At 45.3% G+C, this 21,511-nt stretch overlaps 1 protein-coding gene across 1 annotated transcript in view; it reads left to right on the top strand.

Moving 5' to 3' along the window:
* LOC122418416 (neurogenic locus protein delta-like) overlaps positions 1–21,511 on the top strand; it is a 37,900-nt gene that overhangs the window by 6,866 nt on the left and 9,523 nt on the right. The window contains exons 3-4 of the mRNA XM_043432592.1: positions 7,951–8,014; positions 15,367–15,618. Of these exons, the coding sequence (XP_043288527.1) occupies positions 7,951–8,014; positions 15,367–15,618 (316 nt within the window). The remainder of the gene's footprint in view (positions 1–7,950; positions 8,015–15,366; positions 15,619–21,511) is intronic.

Below are 21,511 nucleotides of genomic sequence, written 5' to 3'. Positions count from 1 at the left end.
TCTCGGGAGAGGAGGCGGATTCGAAAAATCTGGCAAAGCTCAAAAAAATATAAGAAACGAAAACGCCAAGTTTTCACGCGGCTTTGGCGTTATGAAAAATCCGAGCTCGGGTTCGCTCGCGCGGGAAAATCCTTCTCTAATCTCCTCCCATATCTCGGTAAAGCGCGCGCTCGCTTCTAATGCCGCATAATCTAATTGCGGATTGTGAGCTAATCGGAAACACCGCTAAGGAAGTTTCGCAGCCGAGGCGCGCGCGCGCACAAGGTCAAGAGAACGCAAGTCTCCCCGTCCGTATGCATCAACGAACAGCAAAACCAATAAAAACACTCGTGAGCACTCTTATTCCGAGAACTAATCTGAAGCAACGTTGATTATTCGAATAGAAAATGCGAAAAAATCGATGCGCAGATTCTCGCGAGCACGTTTTTTTTTTCATATCCTCCATTATTCTCCCATCGAATCCAATGAATTTATACATCCCGATGTGCTTTGTGATGAGCAGCAACTAAAAGTGAGGCCAAAATAAAAAAAATAAAAAAAAATTAAAAAAAAAACCCTCGCCGAGGAACCGCGAGTAAATAATCGAACAAAAAAAATTGCGTACAACCCTCGAGGAACGAAAGAAATAAATAAAAATGAAGACGTTCGGCAAATCGATTGACGAAAACACAACAAAACGTGGCAACTCATTTTTCTTCGTAACTGTCACTTTTGTTTTGACGTAACGAAAAAAACAGCAACGAGCCGAGTAAATTACTGCGAATTTGAGGAATGGGGACTCGAGGAGCCTCCATCGGGTCTGTCGTTAATTAAGAAAGCGAAAAGAGTCACTTCACATCGAGAGTACGTAACGCGTGTGTTCGTGTATATGTAACGCACGAGTTGCATGGAGTTTTGTGTGGCAGTGTGTAACCTTAGCGGCAAATCTGAGCCACGATTCTCACTCTAATTGGTTTATACGTACGCGTTTGTATATAACTTCACTTTAGTAATCTCTGACCTCTCGCCTCTCGCTCTTTCGCTCGTATTCTCATTTATTTTTCTTGCCATCTCACTTTCCCCCTTTTATTCGCGTTTTCATGCCTTTGGCCAAAATCATTTTTATTATTCCAGGGGTGCTTAAGTGAGAACCGACATTTTTTGTCCTTTCGTTTCTCAACCCTTTGTCCCCTCCAATAATTTCCTCGTCGCAGGGTATATTCAACACGATGTCGAAAAATGTATAAAAATGCGCGATCACGATAGATTTCGTAAAAAGTAAACGAGAAACGTCAATGTTTATTCACAAAAGTGCAATATAAATTTTACAATTAGATTTTAAAAATCGTCTTCTTTTTTCATCGGTCTTTAAAATCTCTGAAACGCCATCCGTCATTTTGGATTCCAAAGTGACGTCACTCCGACAGTAAACGACCTAGATTTTTATCGTGCGCTCTGTGTTGTTATTTTGAAATTTTACAAGTTATTATGTACGTTTGTGGACTTTCGGTGGCGACGAATCCACAATTTTTCTAGCATTTTTACACTTGTATTATTGCATTCAGGCACGAGACACCGATGACGGTACCGTTATAAAAAATTATTTTCACGAATAATCTTGTTACTCGAAAATGAAAAATCATAAATAAAAAATAGTTTTCAAGACGGTTATCGGTCTTGTAAAATTGAAAGAAAAATTCTGCCTGTTTACAACGACGATCTCAGGGTTGCTTTGAAAGAAAGCGCAAAGAAAGCGTTGAGCGCGAGAGTGGCAGCAGGTGAGCGGCGGCGGGTGTGCGAGGAGTAGCCGGGGAGCGCGAAGCTCTTTCTCGCGGGGTCTCACGGGTCCCACGGCCGAAAAGCCTGCGTGATTCGCCTCCAGACGAGGCGGAGGATCCGCACACGTATACAAATACGAAGAAGGGGCACGCGGAGGTGCGGAAAGCCGAGTTTGGCGCTTTGTGTATCTGCGCGAATCGAAAAAAGAGTGAAAAAAAAAAGAATAAAAAATGATTTGGAGAGAGAGAGAGAGAGAGAGAGAGAGCGGATGAATGGCTGCCGAGCGATGGGCGACTCGGCAGCGCGAGGCGTTTAGCATAAATTACAGCTCGAGGAGATTCGAGGGCGCTTGAGTGGAGCGCGGAGGGGGGGAGGGACGGGCGAGCGAGCGACGTGCACAGAGAGTAGCGGCGCGTTTCTCGCCGTTTCCCTCCTTTTTTCTCCCGAGCTTTGGCCCGCACGTGGAAATGCTTCCGATCGTATTTTCCGAGCTTGAAAATACTTGCTTTTCTCCAGCGAGCATTTTTCCCACTCGAATTTATTCCGCCAAGCGCAGCTTTGTCTCGACCACGTCTCGACATTGGCGAGTGTGCCGGAGGCAAAGAGACAAAGCGCTTGTTTACCACCCGGGAGTGTTTACGCTCGCGCGCTCTCTCCTTCGCCTACCTCCCCCCCCCCCCCCTCCCCCCTCCTTAAAGATGACCAGGAAACGAGGAAGAAGCGAGAGCCGAGCAATTATTATCAGACTCCCTCGAACCACCATCCCGTGCGCTTCCCCCCGATCGCTCTCGTGTTCGTGACGACTACCGAATAAACCACCCGAAAATTCGAGACCAGCTCCTGCTCTTGCCTCCCGGCCGAATCGTAAAAGGGAACCTAAAAATAGTAACGCGATTTACTCGAGCGACCACTACGCGCGATCAGATTCACTGACTTTTCTCAATCCCCCCCCCCCCCCCCCCTGGCGACGAATTCATTGACAACTTTTCTTCGTTATCGTGAGAGAGTGTTTTCTTGTTTTCTTCTTTCCAATGTTTCGATGCTCGAACTTTTCGGTGATGGAAATATTTGCGAATTTGTTCCGAGTTTTGAAACATTTTGTGTTTCAGTGTTTTCCGACATTTGGTTAGTTTTATTTCCGAGTATTCTTTAGCTCTTTTTTACAAATTCATTTTTCGAGGTTTTCCGTCCGTTTTTTTTTCTTTTTTTTTTCTTTTTTGGGATTTTGTCGTCATCGTCTGTTATCAGTTACGATTTTCATTGGAATTTTTCGATCGAACGAAAAGTTAAGGAAATTTGTAATGACACTGGGAAAATGAGGGGCTGAGGTCCGCCGGTTCGACGGCGCGAATGGCCTCACAAAGCCGGAGCCAACGGAGCTCGAAAGCCTCGGATTTTCCTCCTCGGTGGTTCCATCCCGAAAAGAGAAGACGAAGAGAAATAAAAAAAGGGGAAAATTGGTGAAGATGATGTCACGCCGATGCTCGCCCTCGTATAGTAGGGGAAACACCGCGAATGGAAGACGCCCGTCGGAGCGCCGGCGGCGGGCCCGCGTGTGCGGAGCGCTTCTTCAAACGTCACGATCGTTTCGTCAGGCCTCGATAAAAAATGATTTTCGACTAAAAATCGAGGCGAAAGAGCCTCGATTTCAGTCCCGCCGATTCCGAGTTTGAATGAACGCTCCGCTCCAAGAAAAAACGAAGATAATAAAAAAGAAGAATCAACGCTCGCACAGAGAACACCAGCCACACGTGGCTCGCTCGCGAGAAAGAGGAGAAAAGGTAGCGGAGCCTCCGCCAAACGCGGCTCGGCGAAGGGGCGCGCGGGGCGACCGAGCGGGAGGAAAAACGACGCAAAAGAAGGGGCAGCCTTTCTCGCAGCCGTGGGAATCGACTCCCGACCAATCTCTGCCCTTCTCCGTACAGATATACACCAGACCCCGCGCGCCTCTCTTTGCGTCGGACTCTCTCGACTCGTCTCACGTTTACTAACACACACGCGGAGCCCCCCGGCCCGTCCACGTCCACGTTTTCATCACCGGAATACCAAAATTACGAACCATTTAATAATCGCCTTTTTTATTTCGCTCTATAAATTAAAAATCATCGAATTTTTCATTTTTAACCATTCGTGGACCGACACCAAAACAAAACTAAATCGATTTCGGATCGTTTCGAAATAATATTCATTAGATTAAAAATCCCCTGCGACTCCATACTTTCCTCAATTTCGTCACTTTTTTTACGTCATTCCTCGACTCTTTCAGTGAATTATTCCAATTTATTTCATTTGTTTTGCCCCCCCCCCCCCCCCCCAACGAATGGGGGAATTGCAATAACGAGCTGAAATGGAAAAAAAAAAAAGTTTTTTCATCCGAGCCTGAGGTGCAGGCTAAAGAGCATAAAATTTCCGGTCGCTCGGCAGTCGGGAGCAAAAATCCTGAGGCTCGGGTGCACTATCGGTCGATATAAAACGAAAGGGCCGCGCAGCATTGTTCTCGGAGGGAAAAATACCCAAAGTTTTTCGACGTTTTTTTCCCCCCCTCTGTTTTTGTACGTTAGAGAGATAAAGATCGTAGAGCTCAATTCCGATCCACCGTAATAAATTAGCCGACGATCACGGTGGCATTTGTCTTGTGGACGATTTATTCCCTTTTTTTTGTTTTTTTTCATTCCCCATCTTCGGGTGCTTGCTCACGAAATTTAAGGCCTCTCTTCGCGGCTGCGCGAGAAACGCTCAGGCTGTGGAGGGCGCGCAATCGGCCTGAGAATTGAAACGATCGTTTTCGCCAATCCCTCGAAATGTTGGCTTCCCAAACTTTCCCAAATCTTTTCACCTCTTTCCCAAACGTTTCCGGAATTTTTCCATTTTCAACTATTTTTTAATGTTTTTGTTTTTTTTTCCCCTCAAAAAAAACACCCCTCAACGACTTTTCCCGGAGCGAAGTTTCCGCGAATTTGGGAAAGGCTCAGAAGCTCTTTCCGTCGGACTGATTTCGATTTGCGAAAGTTTTGGGTAAAGGAGAAACGAAAAATTTAGCGACTGGCGAGAAGTTGGCCGCTTCTGGCCTCGAGTCTCTGTCGTCTCCGGATTCGCTTTGTTTTTTCTCTCTCTCTCTCTCTCTCTCTCTTATTACGTTTTTTGCGTGCGTTCTCGATGGGCGCGGGAATGTTTTCATTTTGTTTTAATCTCGATCGAGAGGGCGCGCTCTATCGGTCTCACCTCGGCCCGTTCAATCTACACCTCGTCGCCTCTCTTTCTTTATTCCTCCGCACGTCGCGTCTTTGTCCGCGGGGATTTTTCTCAGCCTCCGGAGGGAGAAAAGATTTTAGCTCGGAGCGTGGAATCCGCAAGAGATCGCTTCTCTTTCGCGACGCGCAGCGAATTGCTGCGAATCTCGTGCCTCGAGGCCAAAGCATTTTTCTCCTCCTTTGCCCCCCCCCCCCCGCGCCCATTTTTTATTTATTCTCAAGCCCTTTTTCTTCTCTCCTCCTTCTACTTCCGAGCCGTTCCTCTCCGTCTATTTTTCTTATGGCTTGAGCGCCGCGTTCGCACGCGAGAAACCATCGACAATTAATTTCGATCTCGGAGCTCCAAAAACCGGCGTTTTCCCCGACCGGGGGAGCGCAATTTTTTCGACAAATATCGTCGAGATTTTCCCAGCATTTTTTCCAACTTGCTACTTTTTTCACGATTCCGAAAACAATAAATTTTGCCTTCACAGTGAAATTTATTCGTAAACGTTCGTTGGAACGTTTACGAAACGTTAAAACCCACCGAATAATATAACGCGGAGTATAAAAATGCATCCGGGTGGAAGCGACCGGACGTTTATTTACGCGCGGCGCGCACAGCAAAAGTGTGCACGAGCTCGCGTTTTAATACCTCCTCGTACCTCTCGTCGTTATTATTATTTCGTTCTTTCTTTCCGTTATTATTATTAAAATACAAATTTATGTATGTGCGGGGCCCGAGAGGCGACGAGGGAGCGTGGACATGAACATTTATTATTCAGCGTTCGTTGTAACGGTGTCGTTTGTACACGAACTTCCTCCCAGTGCTGCTGCTGCTGCTGCTGCTGCCGGCGTTATATCAATTCAAAATGAGCAGCACACTCGTGCCCCGCCTTCCCCAATTAATTGTATGAAAAACCAGCCAAAACTAGGAGCACGAAAAAACTGCACTTTTTCTGTCCTCAATATTCCCCGTTGAAGCAAAGAATCTCCACAATTCTTTTCTAAAAAATTAATATTACAGATAACAAGTAAAAACAAGAATAAAAAAATTCAGGGTTTGAAAGAAAATTCACAGATATATGAGAGCGACGAGCAACGTTGCTCTTTTCATGAATTTTCGCACCGCTGGCGGCGCCCCTTGAAAAGCGTTACTTTTTATTCGCTTTGAAATTAAAATTAAAATAAAAACCGACGAAATATTAGCATTGCGAATAAATTCTACCGTCGTTCTCGTTAATATTCGCGATAATAATTGACGTAACGAATGAGAGTGTACGAAAGAGAACGGTGAGGCTAATTGATCATTTTTTTCCGGTATTTTTTTTTTATCTTTCATCGTAATGCGACGTTCCATTACCTTGATGCATACGAAATGATACATGCGCTTCGAGGAGATGCACGCACGCGCGACTTGACGCCGGTTTGTATGCGAACAATTAAAAAAAAAAAAAAAAAAAACGGGGAGAGAGAAGAAAAAAAAAGATGGGAAGATTTGTTGGTGCTTATTTATTTATTGTGACAGGAAATTGGAGCAGCATGAAAACACGTGACGAATCGTGCACACGTGCTCGTTACACACGTACACACGTGCATGCACGCACGCATTTTCCTGTTATATACGATTCGTTTTATTCGCATTTTAACCTTGCGATCGCTGTTACGTGATTTTTTATTTTCTTTTTTTTTTTTTCTTTCTTTTCATCCCCCTGTTCCTCCCTCTTTTTTATGCCTCACTTGACGCCGCCCCTCTTGTCAGGTCTGACAACCTCGATTACACCCCTCACCATAATCCTCTCGCGTATTTTCCATCCTGTTAACCACCAACCCCCTTGTTTCTCCTCCCTTCACCTCGCACACTGTGCAAACGCAATTTCGTGCTTTTATATTTTTACTATGGTTTTTCAATATAAGAGAGGAAAAAAAATTATTTCAAATGTGTGAATTTTACTGGAAAAACTGATTTTACGGTGGAATCTTGATTTCTTTTAATTTACTTTTGAGATTCGAGATGATAAAAGATGTCTTCCCAGTTACGAAAATTCGTTTTGTTTGTTTTAATATTGAAAAAGTTTCTTTTCCAATTTATTTTTATCTTGCAGAAAAATAAATTTATTATTGTTATTTGATTTATTATTAAAAATAAACAAATGGAATTAATATTTGTGTATTAAAAAAATAAAAATATAAAAATATTCGGGACAAAAATAAAATGTTTTACGAAAGATTGAGAAACGAAACGTGCGCGCGTATTTTTTGAATATTTCATTGCTCGTGCCGGAGGCACGTACAAATTCATAATTAATTGCACAGCGTTTGCGCTAACGATGCCACAAGAGCCGATGACCCGCGACAGATGTCCCCCCGAGTGTCCTCGCGCCTTTTGCATATTCGAAATCGTCGCCGAAGAGCAGCCAACCAAAGAGAAAAATAATTGGACGCGCAGCCCTTGAATGGGAGCATGAAGAACGAAAAAAAATTAACTATTAAAAAAAAAAACAATTTCTTTCAAATAAAAAAACAACTTTTAAAGAAATCGTTTTTTAATCGCTCGAGAAGCAGGTTCGAGTTCCTTCGTGACGTAAAACCCTCGAAATACGACTTAAGAGTCCCTCGTATCTGATCGCTCACCCTCCGCTTCTCAATCTCTTTCCAGCCCCCTGTTTGCTGCTCTTATTTTTCTTCCCTCGCGACCCCCCCCCCCCCCCCCCCCCTTAATAATCTCAATCTCGTATTAAAAAGTTTATTCCGCACGTGCGACTCGTTGCACCTTACGAGCGATCACTTATCTCCTTAATACCCAACGTTTTTATTCCTAATTCAACGAAACTCGATAAATTTTTTAAATATTTTTTTTTCTCACGTCCCGACGACTCTCGTTAAAAAATAATTTCTAATCTCAATCTTTCATACGTTCCCCACTAATCGGTGTGCGATTTATTTTTTTTCCACATTCCAGGGCACGTTTTCACTCATCGTCGAGGCATATCACGACTCGGGCAACAGCACCTGCCAATCTGCCGGTGAGTAAAAGATTTATTTATTTATTTTTTCAATCTGACAAAGTTCATAAAGTGCAGAAGCATTATTTCAGTCGATTTCAAAGAGCCTCGAAACTTGGAAAAAACATTTTTACCACGGGATATTCTAAAAAATGTTTTTCTCCGTTATTTGCTTCTGAAAGTTTTGAACTTGAGGTTAATTCTCCTTTGCGGGATGTACGGACGGAGGCATGTGCCAGCCAGCTGGATATTTTTTGAGGTATACGCACGCCGATGCCCTCGGGGGCTGCTCGACGTGAGAGCAAAAGACTCGGAGAGAGAAAACACCTCAGGATATAGACAGCCAAGAAGTCACTTCCGGTCTGGATCGTGTCTCGCTTCCATCTTCTCATCTCACTCTCATCAACCGAACCGCCCGCGACATTCACCAGATACGATGCTCCCTCCCATCCTCTATTTTTCAACCTCGTAACGCTTCGTCCCTCGAACCTTTTTTTTTCTCGCTTCATTCATCAATGATAATATTTTATAATTATTTTTTTTCACTCGACGCAATCTTATGCAGACTAAATATCGGCCTCGCCTTTATTTCGATCCTCCCAGAATTATTTCAAGGCCGGACGAGGAAGATTTTTGTTTTTATGAATTTTTTTATTTTTTTTTTTTCAACTCTCCGACGAGACACAATTTTTTGGGTTTCTTCACTCCGAGGGGACAATGAAGCGTCTCGGGATAAAAGTAACTAGGGGATTTGAGCAACTTTCGAAATTCGGTTAGTGCAGTGAATTGAATGACGAATAAAAATGATGATCGTTTGTCAATAAAATTGACGATGAAATGATTATTTTTAATGAATTTTCGAATGTAACTTGGGCGTGGGAATTGCTGTTTATATGTTTCTTTGATTTTTGATAATAATTCGAGGCTCGAGTGGTTGAAAAAATGGCCGAAGGACTTCTCCGACGATGAAAAGGGAAGCGCAAGAAAGAGGAAGCGGCGAAACGGGACGAGCTCGAGGAGTTTTGCGGTGGCCACTAGTGTTTCCTTCCTGTGTAACCGTATAGTCCACATCCAACCTTCCACACCGGGGTAACACGACACCCCTATTTCGCCCTCTTCTCCCTCCTCTCATTCCCTTTTTTTCCTCCTCCTCCTCCTCCTCGTTTTTGTACGCCAAGAGAAGATGCGGAATGGATTGTTTTTTGTGGGGGACAACCTTAGGACTGCTGATCGAATACAAAAACTGACGATCTTACGCAACTTGCCTGGTGCGACCGATGTTTTTGCGTTTAACCTCATGTTTTCCGAGTCTTTCTCTCAATAGCTCGGTTCTTTACTTTTATTGTTGGTGATTTCTTTCACTCGGGACCTTGGGATCTGAAATCTGAAATCTGGGGGCTTTGGGAAGCTTTCTCTTCGAGTTTTATGTCGGACGGTTCGATTCTCCCATTCGGAGATGAGTTTTGCTGATTTTTGCACGGTTTTTCTCACTAGAAACTCGCTCCATGGGGAATATCACTGCCTAGGGACTTTTTTAAATTCTCCCTATATTTCGTGGATTTTGACGAACGGTGTTGCGGGTATTATTTTCGAGCCCGGATCTCACCCGCTCCTTTTCCGTCTCGCGAATTCCCTATACAGAGCCTCCAGGGGATTCCAGAAACGAAAAATTCCCCATCTAGTGATTTTTTTCAACAGATTTCTCGGCCGAGATTTGGCAGACCGCTTGAAAAATCTCCGAACTTTTCACAAGATTCCTAGATGTACAAAAAAATCCCTAGATGGAAAAAATCCCCATCTAGTGACATTCCCAAAATTCATTTTTCCCGCGCTTTTTGTTCGTCGCCGAGGCTTTTTGTTTTTTCTTTTTTCTTTTTTTTTTTTTCTCGAGGATTCCGATGAAAAAAAGTTGATCGACGCGCATCTCGTATTTACGCGGTCCCGCGGAGAGCGAAATGGCTCAAATTTAAACGGACAATTTGTCGTCCGCTGCGGCGACTGTGTTGGTTTTTGTGTCGAGAGAAGAGGGTTGTTTGCGGGCGCGCCTCGCCTTGTAGTTTCGCCGCGTGTCTCTCTCCCAGGATCGGAAGTAGCCGCGAGGCAACGATGCACAACTTCCACGAGTTTGCCGAGCCATTAACTCCTCCTTCAAGTTCCCGGTCTTCTTATCCTTGCGCGCGTCTCTCTCGCTCCCGCTCGGCCATACCAGAAACATCGGACCACACCAAACTTCAGATAGTAGCGGAGTTTCGAGCGGTTTGGTGCTTTGCGAGCCGCGAGAAGAAAGCCTCCGAGAAAAGAGAACAAAGAAACGCGAACAATGTTTGCCTTGCTTTTCCACTGCTTCACCGACGCTGGTTATGCTAGTTACTTTTTTCGTCCTTTTTCCACTAGAACCTGAGAAATCACATTTTCGAATTTTCCGGCCAAACGGGGAGCAACTTTCTTTCCCAATTCGCAGCGGAGGCATTTCAAACGAATCCGAGTTTACAAATATCACTAAAAGCTCACTAGATTTCTAGTCCTTTCCCCCGGAATATCACAGATTACGATATTTCTCAAAACGATAAAGCCCCCGAGAAAAGAGAACAAATAAACGCGAGCAACGTTTGCCTTGCTTTTTCACTGATCCACCGACGCGAAGCTGCGGTTATGCTAGTAACTTTTTTCGTCCTTTCCCTCTAGAACCAACGAAATCGCATTTTTATCGAATTCTCTGGCCAGCAAATGGACCAACTTTCTTCCCAATTCCCAGCAAAAAACATTTCGAACGAATCCAAGTTTACAAAAATCCCTAAAAACTCACTACGGATTCTAGTCTTTTCCCCTAGAATATCAAAAATTACGTTAGTATTTCTTAACGAATTTCTTCACTCCGAGCAGCAATGCTTCCACTAAATTTCGCATTCCTTCCGCCACTCTTTAACAAATTCACTAAAACCCCATAAATAAGGCGTCATTCCTTCGAGTGTATTTCGGCCTCATTTCGGCATCGGATTTTTGCATTGCCTGGGAAATTTCAACGATTCCAATCCGCTCAAGCAATTTCGCTTTCGTTCCTTTTGTGTGTGTGTATGTTTTTTTCTTCGCCGGCCACACACACACTCGCGCAGACACTCGTACATTGTATGTCCACAGCCATAGTCGTATATACGAAAACATTTGTCTACGTCGATCTATCTGGACTGCGAAGAATGGTTTTATTTCGCTTCCCACGTCGGTATAAAAGATACGGGAGCAAACTCCTCCTTTCCGAGGCTTCGTGCCAACTCTCATTCTTCCCATCTCCCGACGTTTTTCTTTCCTTCCGTTGGCCTTTTTTTTCTTTTTTTTGTTTTTTTCTTTCTTTCTTTCTTTTCTTCATCTTCCTTCTCGCTACTCCCTTTTATGTCTTTCACTCTTTCTCTCCGCCGCCTTCGCCTTCCTTCTTCCTTCTTCCTTTCTTTTCATTTTTTTAACTCGAATATTTTTTTCTCCTTCCGCCGCTGCAATTCGAGCACACACCCGCAGCAGCTTTTATTCTCGCTCTTTTGCCTGTCCGCATCGCGCTTCGCTTCCGCGTCCGGGAAAAGCCTCGTGTTTTCCCTTCGCTATATATACGCGAAAACACCGTTCGTCGTTCTCTATTTACGCGAACACGCTTCCGGTACCGCTGCTGCAACGCCGTCTGGACGTTTAATTTATTACTCGCTCAATTCAACCGAAAAACTCAACGCTCGCGACGCTTTTCATCGTCTTTTCTCGATCCACTCAAATTTCGATGAAAAAGACGCGCGCGCGCGCGCGTGTGTGTGTGTGCGTTTTTTTTTCTTCGATTTTTCTTTTCGATCGTTCAACGTAATCGAGCCGAAATTAGCGAACAAAATCCATCGCAATTTCGTCTCTTGCTATTAAAATTCAGCCCAAAGTGAGTTTTTCCCTGATGATTTTTTTTTTTTTTTTTTTTTTTTTTCCATTCTTTTCGATTCTTCGACGATTCGTCCATCGAGATCCACACCGCTCCTGAATTTCTTCCCATCCAAAATTGATCCAAAAGTGCTGCCTCCGCGTCTATTAAAAAATAACAAAAAATTTCATCGAATTTGAATAAAATGGAGTGAAATTTTAATTTCGAAAACGTCGCCGCCCCCATCTCGAATAGAATTTCTCGGAATCTTCGGAGATATAAAGTCCTGGAAAGACCGAAATAAAAATATTCCGTGGTCCAACTCGAGACGAATGTTTCCCGGCGTTTTGCTCTCCCGCGCACAGAGCCCGAGCACGATTCAGGACTTATTTCGTATACCTGTTTGGCGCACGAGACTTTTTGGATGTTACACCTGCGCGCGATGTGTTCGGCTCCCATTGCTCTTATTGTGTCGGTAAGCTGCTGCTGGCGTTCCCGATCTCCTTTCCTCCTCTCCCCCCCCCCCCCCCCTTTTGCGTCGTTCCTTTTTCGAGTTGGCCAGCCGAAGAAGAGAGCTGCGAGATGAGGAGTCCGGAGGATCGGAATAGCCCAAGTTTCACACACAGGTTGGCCCACAGGTGTAAAACAAAATTTATATGGAAATATTTGCGAGCGATTGGCCGTCGGAAATCTCTCCGATTCGGGGGGGTGGGAATAAAATTCTTGAATTACTAAAATTTCGGACTTTTAATAATGTATAGAGAATAAAGAAAGTAGAAATTTCAAAGTTCGAAAGAAAATTCATTCGACCATGACTTGTTCGATTGGTAAACAATTTCTGCAACCAGCAATACTGTGAATAATCGCAATTTCAATAATACAATAACGAAAGACGGAATAGTACGGAGCTCGAAATCCTCAAAGACCACCAAAAAGTCGAACGATCAATAAAGGAATTTTTGATCTGTCTATAAAACGACTACTTTCAATTTTGAATCGAAAATATGAACTTTTGACATTCGTCGTACGTACCGTTAAAATAGCATTCGAAATGAAACTGTGAATAGTCGATAGGAAATAAAAATTCCGCACAACTTATTTCTCTCCGGTCTGATAGGAAAATTTTGAAAATTTCGAATTTCGATAGAAGAATGAAAAAAAGCGTTGTAGCTTCCGTGGAAGGACAGTTCACGCGGGAGAGGAACGCACCTGCCCGGGCTCGAGACGACTGCAAAAGTTGTTGGGCAAGAGCAGAGAATAATTGGGCAGCTGATGTGCTGACCTCTCGCGTCTTCCGCGATCGTCCCTGTTCCTCCCCTCCGATATTTTTCGAACTTTCATTTCGCCGAGACTGTGGGAAATTTGGAGGTTCGCTAATATCCGGAAACTCGACGCCGCCACTTTTTATTGGCTGCTGGGACTGATAAAGTGGAAAAAAGGGCGCTGGCTCGGGAGCACCGGAACGCATTTTTACTGCCGAGTGAGAAAAGGGCCTTTAAGTTGTCGTTACGGTGCGGACTAGCGCTTCGTTGTTCCGGCGACTCGATGATTCCCCAAAATTTTCGTCCGCAAAAGCTCTGAGAATCCCGAAGCCCTCGGGCCCGGGAACCGAGTCCCGAGAGTTCGGCCAACGAGAAGCGTTCCCGCCCCGTGCACTCGGACTCTTTTCGGCGTAGCTCCCGAGCGGGCGGTCCCACCGGGAGCTGCGACCCGTCAAATTCAAGGTCGCGACGTCCCCTGCAACATTTTAGCCTCTTGCCGGCTCCTCGAGCACTTGCCGGAGTTGCAACGCGAAGGGAACGAGCATAACTAGAGGGAAAAGCGAGATCGACGACTCGAGCACTCCGAGGCTCACCTCGTTCTCCCGGTTCGAGACTCTCGAGCCAATAAACCACTGCGGCTCCTTAAGAGCCTCCCTTTCAAATGTTATTCTCGGATGTTCTCGAAGCCGCCTCGAGGGCCTTAACGAGAGCAGGTTCCGCGAGAGAAGCCCGAGTCTGCTGCACACACGTATCGTCCCCGCTCCACGAGAGTCGAGCACTTCTCAAGGGCTAGGGCCTGGCTCTTCAGCATCTTTTCGTGATACCGAGGAGCTCACTCGCTCGGAGGCTCCCGATGAGGAACGGAGAGTATAAAAATCGAAGGCGAAAGACAATTTTGGCCGAGCAGCGCTTCTTGGCTCTCCATTTTTCCTTTTTTTTTTTTTCTCTCTCTCTCTTTTTTCTTCCTCTTACGTTTCGTTCTGCTGGAAGTTTCGTTCGTCCCTCGCTCCAATCATCATCATCATCATCGTGATCGCGAGGCTCGCGAAGCACACGATGTTTCGGAGCCGAAAGAGTAGCAGAAGCAGCATCGACCAGAAGCAGCTCTGCCACTGAAGTGCTCCGCTCTTCGCGTGCTTTACTTTTCTTCTGGGAACGAGTTAATCCTCCTCTTTCCTGTTGCCCGCGTCTCTTGATTTCGTTCCCGAGGCCTCTGTCCTGTTATTTCATTTTTTCCTCTCCTCCCCCCCCCCCCCAGCCCTTAATTTCGTCGTTTTTTAAGCAAATAACTATCCGAAAGCACGGCACCGTCCTTTGTGTTTTCTTCTGGCTCCTGGCTCCCGCTCCCTCCACCTTAATTTCGCCCGATTCGCCTCCGGCTCCACCGAAGCCTCTCAATGGCTTTTACTTTCCTTGCGCTAAAGATCCGGGGATATAACGGTCCCGGAGGCTGCGCTGCCTCGACCCTGCCCAAGCGGCTCTGTGGAGACTGCACCGGAAGAACCGGCGGCTGTGCGACGCACCGGATCATCGACGACGACGGGGACGAATTTTTCGCTGAGATTTAGAAAACAAAAAAATCTCAATTTTTTTAATTGATTTTTTTTTTCCGTTCGATTTAAAAAAAAGTCTCAATTTTTTTAACTCTCAACCGGAAAATGCCCGGCGGCTCCTCCTCGTCTCGGCGATTCGCTACTTCGGAGCATCCCGAGCTCCGAGAAGCTCCGAGGCAAAGCCGGAGCACGGGCTCGCTCTTTTTTCTGCCGGATGCGTTTCGCTCCTGTACGTCGAAGCGGGAGGGGGGCAGCAATAGCGGACGAACGTCCGGTCTGTGCCCCGCGGGGACGATGCACTTCGATCGTTATTGAGTCGAGCGTGAAACGCAATATTCTCAAACACTCTCGTTTTCCCGCCTATACTTGCCTCGAGTCGTCCCCCGAACGGGGACGAAGAATCGCGAAGGATTTTGAGAGAAAGTCAATAATTTTCAAAGTTTTTCAACATCAAATAATCTTTCGTCAAATAATTTTTCATTTTAATCAAATAATTTTTCAAGCTTTTCAACAAATTTTGTGCCTCCAGCCCGAACTTGGCTCGAAATTTCGAATAAAAATAATAAATCCCTCGAACGTTGAGTAAAATTTGACGAAAAAAAGCCATCTCTGATTTTTTCCAACGAAACTCTGAGCTTCCGTCCATCAATGAGACTTTTTGTTTCCTTACAGAAAAAGTGCTCATCACCAGACTGGCGACCCAGCGCTGGCTGGACGTCGGACCCGAGTGGACCGAGGACGAGCACCGGAGCGCCAACTCGAAGATGATCTACGAGTACAGAGCAACCTGTAGCGCCCATTACTACGGCAAAGGCTGTGAAAATCTCTGCCGACAGAGGGACGACAGCTTTGGCCACTACAGCTGCAGTCCGACCGGCGAAAAAGTGTGTCTTTCCGGCTGGAAAGGCGAATACTGCACGACTCGTGAGTATTTTCATCGATTTCCCGCGAATTTCCTCGTTTTATCAAAACTGGAGAAAATTTTATCGAAAATTCCTCAAAGCGGGAGTGGCACTAAAAAAAATGAAAAAAAAACCGAGTTTCCTCCGCGTCCGAAGTCCCAACCCATCGCTTCATCAACGAGACAATAATTCTTTCGTAAACCGAGTACGAGAACGAAAGGAAGAGCCCAAAAAGAGTCATTTTCATTCCGAGCAAAAAAGCAAGTTTCCAGAACGAAAAAGTAGGAAAAAGTCGTAAAGAATCGGGCTCGCCTCCGAGCGAAAAATCCTTGCCGAGTCTTTTAATTCTCGACATATCGCGAGCGAGTTTGCCGGCTCCCTTTTGGCCGCCGGGGGAGGCACGTTTCTCTCTCTCGGCACGACGTCATATCGTCGCTCCGCTCGCTCGTCCGGGGCTTCCCACGCTTCGCGATATCCACCGTCGTCGTCGTCTCTATAAACACGTATGCATGTGGATCTTCTTACTTGTCTCGTATACCTTGCGCGTTTCGCGGACGCACCCCTCGCCCGAGCGCGCCGTCCTTTGCCCTCTCCTCGGGCCCCCCCCCCCCCCCCCCCCCCCCCCGCCGCCGCGCGAGGTTTTCTCCCGCTCTCTTTTCCCGGAGACGACGAGGACGAGGACGCGACTCTGGTGCACCGCGCGCAACTCAATATACGTATTTATCCCCTTCCCTGGGCCCGGACGCCGTCTCTCCAACGGTATTGCTCATATCACGTATCCAGAGGCCGTTCCGACGCGGAGCGTCGTCTGCGAGACGCTCGCCGATGGTATTTCGTGCTCCTCGAACCATTTTTTCGCAATTGCCATTTCTTTTCAATTTTTTTTGTTCAATTTTTCGGGGATGAAATGTTGGAATGAGTAAAATTTCGAACAGCTAAAATATCTCGAGTTTATAAACTTGGAATGATAATATGGAGACGGATAGATTCGACTAGAGCTTTCAATGCCGAAAATAAATAATCGCCCATAGGACGATGACTGGAATATCGATTTTTCGAAAATTCGACTATCACTCTTTCGATTAATAAATTACTACGGTCAGCGAGCTACTGTGAAAATTCACAATTTTGAAAATGTAATAACGAAAGACCAAAAAGTCGAACAGTCAAAATAGCGAAACGTTAGAAAGTCGATCGATGAAAATAAACGCCACTGAAGTTTGCAACGAAATGAACGAAAAAAACGTTTGTAATTCACCAATTTTTTATTTTACGAATCGTTGGTGCAGCTTGAAAAACTACGAATCGCAAATTTGGCAGGGAACAAAATAGGAGAATTACTGGAATTATTGGAGAGTTTTTTTCCATCATTTCGTTGAACTCGAACGTTGGAAACTTCAGCATCATGAAAATAAAGAAATGCAGCGGAGCTCGAAATACACGCGTCTCACTCACTCACTCACTCAGACCGGTGATCTCCAATTTGAAACATGGCCATTTTGACTTTCGCCTTTTCGAGCTATCGCTATTCGGCATATCCAAGTTTTATAGGCTCGAAAAATCCACTTTCGATTTTTTCCTACTCTATATTCTGGTCTGCTGTCTGTTAAGGAGTTTCGGTACAGAAGTCAAAATATTAAGAAATTGATCAAATTTGGTGATAATGTTCTTCAACATCAAGTCCGAAAACACAAATTTTTTCAAAATTTTCTTCTACTTAGTTATCGAGTAATTACGCATTAAAGCAGATTTCTTATGTCCGGAATGTATACCTATATATATGGAAACGCTATGCTTAGACACGTAAACTTTAGTAATCAATTACTCGATAACTGTGTAGAAGAAAAATCTTAAAAAATTTGTATTGTCAAATTTGGCACTAAAGAATATGTTTACCAAATTTTATAAAATTCTCAACTTTTTGAAATTTTTTATGTTTTTAGCATGGTTTAGCATGGCAACATTGTATCGCCTGTACCGAAACTCCTTAAACAATTACTCTCCATATTTTGAATTCGAAAATATGAACTTTTGACGTTCGGATGGTCTGTTAAAATTGCATTCGAAATGAAAACTATTGAAATATATATTTTCGGGTAAATACGAATTCAAAGAAGGAATTTTTTTTATCAAACACGCAATCTGCCGAATAGTAAATCGGGAATAAGAATTTCGAATTGTGTATTTTTCTCCAAACTGATATAACGACTTGAAAAATTTCGAAATATCGACAGTTCTACAATTCAGTTATTCGACATATTGAACCCCACCGAAAAAATCGAGTTTTTTTTTTCAATATCGAGATCGCTTTTTTCTGGCTTCTCGTTCGTGCCGCCTTCGATGCGACGCTTCCTCGGGGTTACGCCGATTGTTTAGCGAGTTAACGGTTGCCGATTAAGGGGGCGATATTGATAACGGGGAATAAATTGAGAGTGAATAATCTCCGTGGGCCCAGACGAGTTTCCGCTCCTCCTCGCGGCTCCTTATTATTATTCCGAGTCGCGTATACGCACAGTTGAAGGAGAGAACCGGCCATAGGAGAACGAGTACCGGCCGCGCGGAGCCTGGGAAATCGCGAGTAAGCGTGTACCACTCGCTTCCTCCTTTATCTCTTTTTCTACTCCTCCATTTTTTTCTCGCGCCTCTCCGCGAGGAGGAGAGACGCCGCGCCGGGAAGAGAAGAGCCGAGCCTGCTCCAACAACGAACTCTCCAAACCGGACCGAACATCTCGCTCTTTCCCTATCGCGCAGACCCTTTTTTCCTCTCCGACATAATCGGTCGTTGCACTTGCACACCAATTCCGCTACTATTTCCGAAACTTTTCTTTCAAAACCGAATCGAGAGAATAAATTACTCGAAATTCACTCGAACGAGCCTCCGCTTCGAAAAGTCCTGGTTTTCCTCATTTTTAATAAAAACAAACGAAAAATATTTCATTTAAAGGAAATTTATTTTAAAAATTCACATTGAAAATGGCAAGATTTGGAAAAATCGATTGAATAACGGAGAATAAAGAAAGAATTGAAGAAAAAATAGATAAAAATGAAAACGAATTCGTTGGAAAAAAAACTCATGAAAGATTTGATGAGAGGAAAGAAAAAAAAATGTTCGGAAACGGTAAAGAAAAAATGGAAGAATTAACGGAGAATAAAAAATAATTTAAAAAAAAAAACTGGTTGAAAAAAGATAGAAAAGAAATTGGTTGGGAAAAAATGGATTCAAGATTAAGGGGGAAGAAAGAAATGTCGGGGAATCGAGAAGAAATAAATAAGTCGCGTCTAAAAATTTGTGTAAACGAGCCACGTCTGGGGAATTTGACAAGCGGAGAGTGGTGGCCGTTGTCGTCGTTCCAGCGTAGCTTCGAGGCTCACGACGATTCTTCCTGGAAGCATCGAATCAGGGATAATAATCAAGGAAGAAGAACTGTGCGGCTGACCGCACATCGAAAAGCTCTCTCACGTTATATCTCGCGAAATATCGCCTATAGATATAGACACCGGCGGTTCGCAGGGCGCGCGAGCACAGTCCACGGTGCGCGAGGAGCATTATGCGAGACGCGTATCAGCCTCGGATCGCCGGGGATCGCGAGAGAGCCTCACAAAACTCACGTTTCTTTTGAAGCCATCTCTTCATTTCTCTCTCTCTCTTAATTTGCATTTACCAATGTGATTTCGCAAAATTTCTTCAGAGTGTGACGAAACATCGAGATGCCAAGAATATTCTCCCCGCGAGAAGGAGGCAAAAACGGCGGAAATAATAAGCTACGAAAAAGATGAAATTTAACCAAAATTGAGAAGAAAAAAATGGAATTTTCGCTCACTCAAGCCTTCCGGAATCGCCGATTTCCGGAGATTCGCCCCTTCCCCCCCATTCCAAGGGTTGAGCAATCGCAGAAAAAAAAAAGTATTCGGAAAAGAAGAGGCGGAAAGGGGGATCGAGGTAGTTTCGGGTACGAGGCAGCTGCAACGCGGTCTCGCGCGCCCTGGGCCCCCAGGAACAGCTGCCGTCGTCCGTAGAGTGCTTTAACCAACAGCTGCTCACGGAGGCCCGAGAGAGCTCGGCGCCCCGCGCGCCTCTCTTTTCCTCGTTGTCGCACTTCCCCCCCTTTTTCTGCGACCTCTCTCTCTCTCTCGCGAGCAGTGTTCCACTCGCTTTTTTCTCGCACGAATTTTTCACCGTCCCCGATGACTCGAGACGTGTACCTGCGTCTCGAGGACGCCGGAGCTGCTCCCCCCGGAGGGGCGATCTTCGTCTTTATTCTTCGGAGCATTTATCCTCGCCGTGGAAGATTGAGCGAGCGACAGGTACCCGAAAAATTCCGAAATTCCGATTTTCTGGGTTCCCGAAGCCCCAACGATCGTCGGGGTGGGGTAGTGGAAAAGAAATCGAGATTTTTCGTTTTTTCGTCATCTTCGAGCCAACGAGGACCATAAAAATCGATAAGCTTTTCGTTGGGAACGAGCCCTGGCCTGGCAGCGACGGGGAAAGGAGCTTAAAAAAGGAGGAAAATCCTCGGGAGCGAGACGGAGCGAAAACAAAGGGGGGAAAAGCGAGCGACTCGTTTAAAGGGCTCCCCCCGATGAGGCGAGGTGTATTTAAACGGAGAAAATTGCGCCTCGTAAACTCGCAAACTTGGGGACGACCGCTCTCCGCCCGCCGGTGCAAAACTTCTCAACTAACCCGAAACGCGGCACAATCCGAGGCGCGGAGCATACTCCCGTTAAAGGAAAACACAAAACGAAGAATGCGCCACGCAACGCAACCATTCCCGGGAATATAAAGTCTCGTGAAAGGGCTCCGAGTCACATTTTACCAACGTTTTTCCCAGAAGTTTTCTCTTTCAAGAAAATCCTTTGGAGAAGCGACAATGAGATCACGATTCCTTGCACCCCGCTGAATCCTCGCCATAAATTCTCCTCGCTATTCTGTTGAATCGTGAAAAATCCGAGTCGAGGAGAGAAAAAATAAGGTGAAACATTTTCTCGAACAAAAACACCGACGAATTTGGTGAAATCTCAAACGAGTCTGAAAAAATTAATAAATTTCTTTAAAAATTTGATTCATTTGAAACATAAAGGAAAAAAAAAATTTACATTGCAATCGAGTAGGATGAAATTTTGGAAAAATCGATCGGAAAACGGTTCGAAAAAATTCCTCGAAACTCGCTGAAACGAGCCCCTCGAGTTGAAAAAAAAAATTCTCATTTTTCTCGCTCTTATTTAAAAAAAAAATGGTGAAATTCCGAAAAGATCGTTCCGAAATCGCATTGTTTCACTTCCCACTCCGCTCCGCCGATTTCGGAGCTCCTCCTTTTTTTCTTCGCATCCCTCGCCTGGATCACCGATCTCCGCGGCGCCGTCTTTATATTTAACGCCTCGACTGTAAGGGAGGCCGAGCGAGGAGGAAAAACGGCGAGCAGCGATCGAGTGGAATCCCGAGGATTCCGGGGCTCCCGATCTCGGCGGGGACTCCTCGCGCGAGCAACCTCCGAGACAAATATATACGCACGCGTTTATTCAAATACACTTAACTCTGCGCTCGCCTCCCGCGCCCTCGCTTTCTTCTCGGCGGACTAAAAATAGCTTTGAGTGTTGTACCGAGGCGCTGCGTACTCGCGCGGCTCGTTCAAAAGCCCGAGACGGACGCGGCGATTATCGCGGGTGTCACTGCTGGCCACCGAGATTTCGGGGCTCTCGCCCGGAGCCCGCGGCAGCAAAAGCCCCGACCAAGTTTTCCGGAACTCCGCGAGAAACCGCTCTCCGAGACTCCGAGGACCCGAAAAAAGCCAGGAAATTCCGAATTTCCGAGGACAAATTATCGGGAAGAAAAATCGAGAAGGAGCCTTGCGGGAAGCTGGGACGAGGCGCGAGAGATCGGAGCCTGAGAAATTAGTTGAATGAGCAGCCCGAGGGGA

Source organism: Venturia canescens, chromosome 11 (genome assembly GCF_019457755.1).
Source record: "Venturia canescens isolate UGA chromosome 11, ASM1945775v1, whole genome shotgun sequence".
In the NCBI taxonomy this organism is placed as follows: Eukaryota; Metazoa; Arthropoda; class Insecta; order Hymenoptera; family Ichneumonidae; genus Venturia; species Venturia canescens.
Note: the sequence above shows the minus strand (reverse complement) of the source record. Positions and strands in the feature narration are given on the sequence as shown.